Source organism: Strigops habroptila, chromosome Z (genome assembly GCF_004027225.2).
Source record: "Strigops habroptila isolate Jane chromosome Z, bStrHab1.2.pri, whole genome shotgun sequence".
NCBI lineage: Eukaryota > Metazoa > Chordata > Aves > Psittaciformes > Psittacidae > Strigops > Strigops habroptila.
In genome coordinates, this window is record NC_044302.2 from 89,327,613 (window position 1) to 89,339,723 (window position 12,111).

Consider the following 12,111-nt stretch of genomic DNA (forward strand, 5'->3'; position numbering starts at 1 on the left):
TCGTCATCGGCCGACATGGCGGTGGGCTGCGCGGTGCCGCTGAGGGGGAGCAGCCGCGGGCTCGGCAGCGGTAAGCGACCGGCGCCGTGAGGGAGGGGGCGATGAGGGGCTGTGAGGGGCTGAAGCGGCTCGTCCCGTCGGGAAGGGCTCTCTCTGCCGGGGTGAGCTGCGCACGGAGGCCGTGTTCTTACCTGGGAGCAGCGAGAGCAGGAATCCATTCCCGCGCAGAGCCCAAAGCCCCGCAGGACTAGGCTGGCCGGTTGGACGGGATGGCGGGGGACAGAGGGTGTCCCTGGAAGCCCGCTGTCATGGCGGGGTTTTGGTTGAAGCACCGTGTTTGTGCGGGGAGGGGAAAGAAGCGGTTTTGTTTTAGCTGCAGTTCCCTTTGAAAGTGATCCAAAGGCAGAACTTCTCTAACTTACAGCCTTTAATTAACATTTTTGAGACTGGACTCGTGTAGATGATTAATCCGTTAGTGCTGTAAGTGGTTGTAAGGGGAATGACAGTGTATGTAATTTACTTCAGGGAACTTTATTCTTCGTTATTTACATTTTAACGTGTTTTAGAAATTGTTTAAAACCTTAGATGTTTAAAACTAAATGTATAGTTCTGTGCAGATAATGTTAGGAATGCAGAGAGTATATATTTTACCAGATGATCTTTAAGGCCCCTTCCAACCCAATCCATCCTGTGATTCTATGATAACTTTTTCTGATACCTGCTTAATTGCGCTTCCAGTTAAATGGAAGGTGGGACAGTGTGAATGTTTTCAGGAATTTGGATGAAGGACAGAAGATGCTAGGGAGAGCTGTCAGGGCCCTGAGCAGTCTGAACCAGAGCCTGTGCCCACTGCCCACAAGCACTGTTTCAGCTCAGCCCTGACCCTTCAGTCCCTGCCTCAGCCCTGCCACCAGGCAGCCTCTGGCCTTGTCTCCTGGATGGACCTTGGACCTGTATTGTCTCCAGCCCTGCCTCTGGCCCCTGGCAGTCTGCTGCTGCTCCTGACTGGATTCCCTGGGTGGACCCTGGACATGATTCATCTCGACCGCTTAGGTGGGCACTCTCAGTGGACCCTGCTTTGTTCAGGTCTGTTGAGACTGTACCCTGCTCCCCAAGAGTACCACCAGGGCTGCGGTCACCCTGGGCTCCTGGCTCACTCCCTTGGAGACGATTCCTGCTCTTGCTGCTCACAGATAAGAATTTGTATTAGAAACCCCCTGTCAAAATAAAAGTTCATGTGAAAATGAAAACTAGATTTTAGTGGATAAGAGAAAAGTGCTTTTGGGGGGTTTTAATCTACATATATTTTGCCTTCTTGTTCCCCCAAGAAAATATCTCAAAAAACCAAAAAAAAAAAAAAAAAAAAAATCACCAAAACACACAACGAAACCTGCCTTGGTTGTAGCTTGTGAATAAGCCTGTTGAGAAACTCTTTCAGATATGCACTTTGATCAGTGTTTGATAATTCTCTTACTATTTTGTAGTTGTCTTTAGGCAGCAGAAATGGAAAAGCTCTGTCTCCACACACGCAAAAATGCCTCCTTGCGATTTTGTACCTGAAAAATACAAAGTAAGTCTTACATACTACACTGTATTTAAGTAAGACTGCATTACTAGATTGGAGTGATAGGCTTATCTGCTAGAAATAGTCAGTTCATTAAACACGATTATAAAATTTGGTAGTTTGGACAAAACCCAATTCCATTCCAACCAGGATGTAACCTATAGATGTACCTGTGTGGCAGTTCTGTAACATGTTGGCTACATTATTGATTTGAAAAACTAAGGAAGAGAGAAGTGCAGAACAGAAATCTTATTTCAAAAGCTGAGTTTCAGAGGTTTGTAGAACCTTCTACATGCGAGAATCTGTTAAAGTCTTAGTTCTGTGAACAACTGCTGTAGACAACTGTGTGATCTATGTGATCCACTACAGCTCCATTAGCCTGGATCTTCAGAAAGCGTAAACGGATACTGACTTCTTTTATTCCACCCAGTCCCATCCATATGAACATATGCGGAAGATTCGTGAACAAAATATTTCTCCTTCATTGCGAACGTATTACAAGGAGCCATTGTTGCTGCATCAAGGCCACATGCAGTGGTTATTTGATTATGAAGGACGAAGATACCTTGATCTCTTTGCTGGAATTGTCACTGTCGGTGTTGGTCACTGTCACCCGTAAGCATGTTACTATTGATTGATGCTATAAAATACAGGAAGAGATGCTTACTTTGGTTTTGTTCTTTGTTAATCTGTGGCATTGTGAGCCTAAAACCAGAATATAGTTCACTGTATTGTCATGTATGGTTTATATTAAGGTCAATTTCCACTGCATTTTGAAGAATTAATCTGTTCTGTCTACTTGTTCATTGATCTGGCAAATGGCACAGTGTCTGAATTTTCAGGATTAATAACAGATGGGTGTGTGCATGTGTAAGTGCACGTGTGTAGAATGAACCCCTTTGTCTTTTTTTGTGCTACATACAGGAAGGTAACTATGGCTACCCAGAAACAGCTTGCTCGCCTCTGGCATATCTCTAGTATCTATATGCACCCATCAATCCAGGAGTATGCTGAAAAGCTAACTTCTCTTTTTCCAGATCCACTTAAGGTACTTTGCTCCTGACAGGAGCAGGGGCTGGTGAAGGGGATGTCTATAAGAAACATTTAATATAAAAATATATATTAAATAAACAAGTTACAATATCTGTGGAAAGAAAATCTGTATGGAGACTATAGACTGTCAGAGAGTATGATGGCTTTTTTTCAGGTAAAATAAACTGGTGATAAAATGAAATTGGGCTAGCAGAAGAGTATGAAGTTACTTGGAAACAAGCAATCTTGGAAATGGAAGGAGAGTAACAAAACCAAAACAATACAAAACAAAAGTGTAAAGCATCTGAATAGTTTAAGCAGTGGAAAATCTCAACCACTTCTGAAAATTTACTTTAAAAGTGGTGACAATAGAATTTGAGCTGTTTTCAAATCTCAGAACTCATAAACAGGATATACCTTTAATCGTCATTTGCTCCCAGTAAGCAAACTGCTTATCTCTTCTATTCTGTGGTTCTGTCTGTGTATGTCACTCCTAGTAACTAAAATGCAGGTACACTGTTACAGCCCTTTTTACCTCTGTGAAGGTTATTTCTGTTCAGTCAGTCATGTTCAATTTGACCCAGACACTTTCATTTTTCTTTAAATCAGTGTTCCATTTTTGGAAAATCTGAAGACTCTAACTCTTAAAGATTTTTCTTTACTCTTTCTGAGTAAATCAGCTTGAAGCTTGACCTTAGTTGTCATCTGTAGTGTATGGGCAACACTGTTTATTGCAGTGAAGTAATCTTGTGGTAGTGATAGGTTATAGTTCATGATGTTACTAAATTACATGGCCTGATGCTGAGCAAGGTGGTGGTGGTGCGCTGTACTGATCCTAAGCATTCTCCTGTAGGTGGTGTATCTAACCAACAGTGGGTCAGAAGCCAACGATTTGGCTATGTTCATGGCAAGGCTATATACTCGTAACTTCGACATCATCTCTTTCAGGTAATGGTGATCATTTGTGCATGTCATCAGTACCTATCTGCCTAAGCCAACAAATAATAGAGAACTCTTTAACCCCAGATCTGCTGAGTAGAATGCTATAAAATTATTTTATTTAACCAAAAGGAGTAGAACAGGAGTTGAAGATTTGGTACAGTACGTTAGGACTAGCTTGCATACAAAACACAGCCTACAATTTTTGCCTTTGTTACCTAGAAGAGGATCTAGTCTCTGTGCTAAGAATGTGCTTTGGCAGACCTTTGTTCAGAGCCACAGCATGCTTCAGCAATTGCTGCTTTCTTCCTTCATTCCACCCCTGCAGTATCCCCCTTTGTGGGGGTATAAAAGTACCTCTGGAATAATGGTGCAGTGAACCGCAGTAGGGAACTGCTGTGGCTGAAAGCCAACCTGGTGAAAGGATTTTTTTTGTTGTTGTTTATGTTGCTACCTTGTTTTTCTGCCAGATCCCTGAACCATAGTTCACTGCACAGGTACATGAAGCTGTTCTGGCTTCCCAGCAGAGGTGGTGCAGGAGTGAGTGTAAGCAGTTCTCTTTACAATGCATCCCAGGTAGCCTCAAGGTCTGGTTATGAAGCACTATATTTTTCTACTATTCTGTTCAGCAGAACATTGGGTACCCACCTTGCTTGTGTATTCTCATTAATGAACTACTGATGTGCCAATAAAACTGGCAGCAAATCACCATGTGACTTAATGATAGGCAGCATCTGTTGGAGAGAGCAGTGGTTCCAAAGATTCGAAGAACAGATACGTTTGCTGTGTAGGGCTCAGGTGCTACAGCAGAACTTCATGAGACACCGTTGGAATTGCTTTTGGTTACAATCATTGTTCTTTTCTCCTTGAAAACATTACTTTACAATTTTAACTTTTGAAATTTCAGGAAACCAGTGCAGATAGTAGTCATGGGTCTTCCAAGACCAGAGAAAAAATGGCAATAGGGATCTTTGTGTTTCAAGTGTAACAATGCACATTTTCCCCAATAATTTGTAGCTCAGAAACCTACCTTCTTAGAACTAATAACATTGCTACAGTCCCTTCTTGGAAATGAGTGATGTTCATGTACTTTGTTTGTTTGCACAGAGGATCATACCATGGAAGCAGCCCTTACACGCTGGGATTGACATCTGTTGGTCTTTATAAGCATGGTGTTGCCAATGGCTTTGGTTGTTTAACAGTGAGATTTTTACTATTTTTTGTTTTTTAAAAATAATCTAGATAACTGTTTATTATTGAATATTTTAACGATTAGTACATTTTCTGTTCTCAAAGTGCTTTATGGTCACTAGCTATACTGTAGCTGTTCCTGCTGTGTAACTACAAGAGCCAGAGTCCCCTTTCCTTCTCCATAAGGTTACTTATGCTTGGAGACGGGACAGCCATAACACGAGTGGTCGTGATTCACAGTTCTTTAGTCATGTTTGGTGCTTGCATGGTAAGGTGCAAATCAATGCACTGAAGCCCTTTTCTCGAGTTTGTTTTGGCAAATCTGTGCAAAGCTGCTTTTAGCTAGTCTGAAGCAGATCCTCCCCTGGAACGAAAAAAACCCTGTGATGTCCGTCGTTTCAGCAAGACAGGAGACATATCAACTGGGGATAGATGGAAATATGTTATCTTCCTGCCCTTGAGCAGACAGGAAGCTGGCATTGGCTACCTTACTGTTTGTTCCGGTGATAGCTCAGCCACAGCACTGGCTATAGAAAGGCTCCTTTATAGCAGCCTCACAACCTTGCTCAATAAATGAGTTGTCTGAAGTCATGTGGTATTTTGTCAGCAGACACAATTAGAAGGCTGGAGCTCAAAATTTCCAGCCTGTAATTCCTTTACTAGATCTGCCTGCCTCTCTGTATTTTGCAGATTTTTATCGTACTTCAAATTATTGAAGTACTACTAGCAACTCTAAAAATGTTGCTATTAATCTTAGATAACCAAAACTGCTGACTAACTTAAAGAACAAAACAAAGGAAATTATCAACTGACTGACTATTGCTGGAACTTATTGGTTCCAAAACTGTCTCTGTTCCACCATTTCTTGAGGGGGAAGTTCAATGTTACTCCACAAGTGTTTTTCAGACAAGTTGCTTGAACTAGATATCCCCTTTGACTCTAACAGACTTTTTGGGGTTGTTTTGTTTGTTTTTTTTCGCTAGTCATCCCTAAGTATGATCAAAACATCTCCTAGAAAGGTGTCATCAAACCTGTAGCTATCTCTCTTATGCTTGGCAGACAATGGTACCAGATGTTTTTCGTGGTCCATGGGGAGGCAGCCATTGTAGAGATTCTCCAGTGCAAACTGTTCGAAAATGCAGCTGTTCTGAAGGTTGGTCAATGACAAGAAGTATTCGGCTGTTATATTAGAGAATACTAGAGGGCTGTGGAAATAGATTATCTTTACCTCCTCAGGAAAGGTAGACCTTTGGGTAGGATTTGCAAGAGCGACCAAAGAAAATATTGCAGAGCGCATAAGGCATCTGCTTCCCACTGAGAAAGATTTGTTCTTAAAATCCCAGCCTTTGTTTCCAGCATTCGTCATGATCAACTCTGGAAGCTGTGGAACTCAGTGTGGCACATCTGGAAGAACAGAAGTGTTGATTGGTTTTTTCCACCACTGACCATGACAGCTGTTTCTGAAATTTTGACAGCTCTCCAGTTTTTGTTTTGGAGTAATATGAATGAATAGTAAGGACGATCTGTAGACCATGATAGGCAAAGAGTCTTTCATGAGGCAAAACATTCTGCACACAGCACAAAGTGAAAGCTCCTCTACTGCTCTCCTGTTAACAACAGTTACAGCAAATTATTTGCACAGTTTCCACAAGCACTCTGTAGTATTTTAATTCATGTGCATAGGTAACAATGTTTTCTTTCTAGCTTTGCCCTCCCTAGTGAATGGGATCATTAGCTATACTAATTGCTCTGTTCTTTATTTCAGTATAGACTGATACGCAGCTGTATTTTCCAGAATCCTTATGCCTGTACTAACCTAACAATTCCTCATGTCTTACAATAATGTTTATTAACCCCTGAGAAAGTGTCTTCTTATTCGTTCCGCTTATGTAGGTGATAGACAAACGCTGTCTCTAACCTACAGCTTACTGACCTGTACAATGTATAACATCATCTGGCAGCTTTGCCTTGCTGTTTTCTGTTTTGTCATTTGTTAGAGTATAAATGGTTTAAGAGAAAATAAGGGACTCTGTCCTTTAATGTTTAGCCTTTTTTTGTGTATTTGGTAGGTGATATTTAACATGCAGTCAGATAATACTTGTTGCTTAGATGTGTAATTTCATGTTTTGAAGCTAATTTTGTGTCATTTAAAGTAAATTCCCTTTAAACTATTCTGCTGTGAACAGGTGTATGTCATGCAAAGGATCAGTACATTGAACAGTTCAAAGACACTCTGAATACATCAGTACCAAAAACAATAGCTGGATTTATCGCTGAACCAATTCAAGTAGGTAGTTTGCCATTTCTCAACTGTGATAGCAAAAATAGTGTGAAACACTCAAATCTTACAAACTTTAGTTACATCCTAACCACAGACTTCTGCTGATTTTTATTATTTTTAACACCTTAAACACCTTAAATATTTGAAAGATTTTTAAATATTTGAAATATTTAAAATCTCAGCTTTTGTTCCTGATTTCAGCGGAGCTAGAACTTTGCTCATGAAGTTAAACAGAGAATCATGATTAAACACACACATTTTTTTCTGCATTTAAATAGTATGATACATGCTGTTGTTTAGTGTCTAATAGCTTCTTCCAAATTTCATACTGCTTTTTACTGGTTTTGTAAGCTTATCTCAATTCCTACTTTCACCTCTTCCCAACCATGTTGTCCACTATATTTTTAGCAGCTCTCCAGTAAGCAATGGCCATGGGGTTCATTCTCTTGGTGCTTCACCCTAGTTTCAGAACTGCTGTATATTGTGGTTCTTAAGTAGGAAGAATGGAGAATATATCCTGGGAACAGGAAGGGCAAGAAAAAAACTGTGAGAATTGTGACCACAGAGAAAATTGGAGCTGTTCTCTGGTTTCCTGTCTCCTAAGCCTTTACATACCTAAGTCTAAGCAGGCATTGCAGTCCAGGTGTAGAGTGGAATTTCTGGCCTGAATGAAAACTGGCAAGGTGAACAGTAATGGAGGAAACAATGTTTTAAACAAATTAACCAAAGAAGGGACATGAATTCTATAGTTAACTTGTCATCAAACACAGTCTCTGGGTTTCTCAGAATGTAGCTTTTTAAGGTACTTGTTTTAGCAGCTTATCTTTCATCAGCTATTTCCTAGAATGATCCAGTTTACAGTATGGCCTCACAAACATTTATACCAGCACAACTGACAGAACAGCAAACTGCCTTGTGGAATGGGAATGAGTGACCTGGGCAGGAACTTCTTGAAGCAGTTTCACTTCTGAAGCCAGAAACTTGAAACGAGAGTCTTGCTATTACCTGAGGGCTGCTGCTATTTTTCCTTATTGTAGGATAGTCACACAGTGGAACTCCAGTTTATGTGTCTGTTCTTGAAGACATTTTCTTCTTTTGTCTTGGCAGGGTGTTAATGGAGCTGTTCAGTACCCAAGAGGTTTCTTAAAGGAAGCTTTTCAGCTAGTACGGGAAAGACAAGGTGTTTGTATTTCAGATGAAGTGAGTTACTTTTTTTTTTACATAGCAGCTCTACAGTTTGGGGTACCTCTGAAAGTTGTCTTGAAAGAATCCAACTGGAGGAAATAATCTAAATTAAATGCTATACACTTCATAGCTTAAGTTTAACACAGTGCATCTTTCCAAACATAGAAGTCTTCCAGTTTTTACTACCTTTATTCTGCTATATGGTATTCTGACTTTAGACACGGACTTCAGTCCTTACCTTTTGAGAGCAGTAAATTTACACAAATATGTGATGTGAGGCTTGCCATGATGACACTTCCTTTTATGAGTGTTGTTGGCATACATAAACTCTAGAAGGGAATTGATTGCTCTACCCCTGCAAAGATATTTTGGAATTTGGAATTGGAATTAAGAAATGGAATTTGCTTAGCTAAAGCTATTTTGAAATAGTAGCAAATGCTTCAAAGTGACGGTGATACGTACCTCAAGCATTACAGCAGTAGAAATCAGCAATCATGGGGTTGCTTTTGAAATGTGATGAGAAAGTGCATTTCCTCTCCATTTTGAAATGGAAGCTGCATATCTATGCATGTCACCATGCTTAAGACATAGCAATGTGTTATCTCTTTCATATGCAAAAGAAAAACCCAATTACAGTAACAGTAAATAGTATTTTGCACAAAGCCATCTGAGTAAGGGTCCTAATGCAAGTTGCCTCCAGGTATAGCTGCAGTTTAATGCAAATCAGTAACAATAGAAAGACAAGAAAAATAAACCATATTATAAAATGTGAGAAAGTGATGGGTATTTCTCTGTATTTTTCTTTTGGAAGGTACAGACAGGTTTTGGACGGACAGGCAGCCACTTCTGGGGATTTCAAACACATGGTGTAGTCCCTGACATTGTTACTTTGGCAAAAGGAATTGGTAATGGCTTTCCAATGGCAGCTGTTGTTACAACAAAAGGTTCAAGAGTTCTGTTCCGCTAAGATTTAAAATAGAGCAATTACAAAATATGGTGTACAATATTTACCTACTGGAGAGATGTGTGTCAAACAGCTGAGCTCTATGAGTAATCTCTGTCTCAGTCAATTGACAGATTAATTGGATTCTCATTGCTCACATTTTTTTACCAAGTGCTGTGCTATACGCGCGCAAAGCTTTGTCTAAATGGGGTGAGTTGTGTAACTGTAGCAGGGATGACCTTGTTAGGCATCCAGCAGGTATAGCTGGTAAATCCTCGAAATCCTTGCTGAATTCACTGTATAAGTAATCAATATTCTGCAAGTTTATAAGGCCAGCTGCTTCATTCATACAAATGACTGGCTGAATCTAGGAAAGGAGATTTGTAGATGTCAGTTTCTGGGGAAAACTGACAGCATATGTTAGAAGTGTGACTTTTTTTAAAAAAGAAGTCTGTTTTTAGCATCTGCTAGACACTATAGGTTTTAGGAATAGTCGTATTTTGCACAGACTACTTGCAAGAAAAGAATAAAATCTTTGTATTGTGTTGTCTCCAGTAGAATCAGGCTTGAAGCACAGCAAATATAACAGTTAAAGCACATAAATACTGTTACCAAACATAAGGCAACTGTAAGAGTAATCAATGTTGTTCTTTTTCTTTTAGAAATTGCAAGTTCCTTGGCTCAAAACTTTCACATTAATACATTCGGAGGAAACCCTTTGGCCTGCACAGTTGGAGCTGCAGTTCTTGATGTAGGCAGAACGTTGTATAAATTTATATATTTCACTATATATATATAATTTAATATATACTATATATTGCCACTTTTTCTTGTACCAAAAGATGAAAAATGCTTACATTTATTCTTACTATAAAGTTATATGTGGGCATTTTTTTAAATTATGTATAAAGTGCATAAACATATGCATGTATTATGCATATATGGCTAATATGCCCTACGTGTAGGAAAAATTCCTGATTAGTTCCACCACAAAGTTTTCATCTCTTGAAGAATAGAAGCCCTCTTAATATGTTTTCAGAATTGCCTTTGTCTCCTTTATGTTCTTTACTTTGTTAATAAACACGTAGGAAAATGCTTTCTTAAAAGCCTTAGCCAGCTCTTTCATAGGATTACACAAATTATCAGCTAAACCAAATGTATTCTCTGGCACACATGCTAAGCAAAATTGTTTTCAATTCCACAGCTTTTACCTTATGCCTAAAAAGCTGTAATGACCAGATAGTTAAAAATATTTAAAGTCAGAATTCCTTTTGGGAAAAAAAAAAAAAAAAATCCCTCATGAAAAAGACAATAGAAAAAAGCTGCAACATATTTCAGTCATTATCCAGCAGAAAATCAGTACGTCGCTGTTCATTTTGTTTTGATCATGTACAGCAAATATTGTTTCTATTCACATTACTTTCCTGAATATTTTAGGGTTCTTTTAAGCTATTTTATAAGACGGTTAATCATATAAATAACAAGGTTTTGAAAAAACAGTTTACAAGTACACCCATGTTTGGGGGCTTCTTTGGCTATAAAGTAACTTGGAGCCTGGATCTGAAATAAGTCCGAGGAGCTGTCAATGTCAGGAAGAATAAAATGGAAAGAAAATTTAAAAAAAAAAAAAAAAAAAAGGAAGAAAAAGGAAAACACCCACTTTAATTTCTGTAATTGTATTTTTGGGTTGGGTTTTTTTTTTTAATGTGAATTTTCTTAATGCAAATATTAAGTTCATAAAATGGTTTGTGCGTGCCAGGGCTGGTAGCTGACTGCGTGTCAGAGAGCAGAGGAAGAAACAAAAAAAAGATGGTGATTAAAAAGCATGGTGTTGGTGAATCTAATTAATACACTCAGGTTGTTCCCTAAATTGCTGCCCAGTACATACAGGTATGCCGTGTCAAATTATTTTCTTCTCATGATACTGAGAAAGAATTAAAATTTTTCTGGTAAGATTTTGAAAATAATCTGCTAGTCAGTTATTTTTCAGTTATGACTCCATGTGAGCATGAATTACTGCATTATGTTTAGAGGAGACCTTACAGCAGCCTTCCAGTACCCAAGAGGGGACAAGAAGAAGGCTGGAGAGGTGCAGGTTGCCCAGAAAAGCTGTGGCTGCCCCATCCCTGGCACTGTTCAGGGCCAGACTGGACACAGGGGCTTGGAGCAACCTGCTCTAGTGGAAGGTGTTCCTGCCCATGGCAGGGGTTTGGAACTAGATGAGATTTAAGGTCCCTTCCAGCCCAAACTGTTCTATGATTCTATGATGATGTTTATGGAATAATAAGTAAAATGTGAAAAACACCACAGCAACAACAAAATACTATGTTAAATTGTACTCCAGTGACATTAGAGGATTGTAAGAGAAGAGAAATGTAAGCACTGTAGTAGTGAAGGAACATAGTCTGCAAGGAAGTGAGATAAACAATGTGTCATCAAGCTAAATGGGGATTAACAGACTTTATTAGAAGTTTTTCCTGCAACACTGTCACGGTATGTCATTTTAACCAGGCTATTGAAGAAGATGGTCTGCAGAAAAACAGTGAGGATGTGGGAACATACATGCTGCTGGAATTGGCTAAACTACGGGATAAATTCAAGATTGTTGGGGATGTCCGTGGCAAGGGACTTATGATTGGAGTAGAAATGGTGACAGATAAGGTTAGTGACTTCATTTATTCCTTTCAATTTACAGTGCCATTGAAAGATTTTTCACATTTCATTTCAGTTGAAAGAATAGAAAGATTGTCTATTAAAAAACAGCTAATGAAGTGAGAAAACATTGCTCTAGCTAAAAAAGAGCCAGAACATTCCAGCATTTCAAGTATTTCACAAGTTTTGAGTAAACAGTGACTTGTGTGCCTTAATGGCATAAACTCATCTTAGAAAGCAGATAAACTATGTTGGCTAAACTTTACAGCCAGAGATGGGGTGAGATTTATTAGAAAGACTAGAACATACCTCTTTTTCACAGAA

The 12,111-nt window shown here is 39.2% G+C and overlaps 1 protein-coding gene across 2 annotated transcripts in view; it reads left to right on the forward strand.

Annotated features, from left to right (window-relative positions):
• Positions 1-12,111, forward strand: part of AGXT2 (alanine--glyoxylate aminotransferase 2) — a 16,302-nt gene continuing 4,191 nt past the window's right edge. The window contains exons 1-12 of one of the 2 annotated variants that reach the window (XM_030512287.2): positions 1-70; positions 1,485-1,570; positions 1,995-2,179; positions 2,489-2,612; positions 3,450-3,544; positions 4,643-4,736; positions 5,786-5,879; positions 6,913-7,013; positions 8,115-8,207; positions 9,004-9,136; positions 9,798-9,886; positions 11,647-11,796. In XM_030512287.2, the coding sequence (XP_030368147.1) occupies positions 16-70; positions 1,485-1,570; positions 1,995-2,179; positions 2,489-2,612; positions 3,450-3,544; positions 4,643-4,736; positions 5,786-5,879; positions 6,913-7,013; positions 8,115-8,207; positions 9,004-9,136; positions 9,798-9,886; positions 11,647-11,796 (1,299 nt within the window). In that variant the 5' untranslated portion in view covers positions 1-15. The remainder of the gene's footprint in view (positions 71-1,484; positions 1,571-1,994; positions 2,180-2,488; positions 2,613-3,449; positions 3,545-4,642; positions 4,737-5,785; positions 5,880-6,912; positions 7,014-8,114; positions 8,208-9,003; positions 9,137-9,797; positions 9,887-11,646; positions 11,797-12,111) is intronic. The other variant, XM_030512288.2, reaches the window with a different exon arrangement.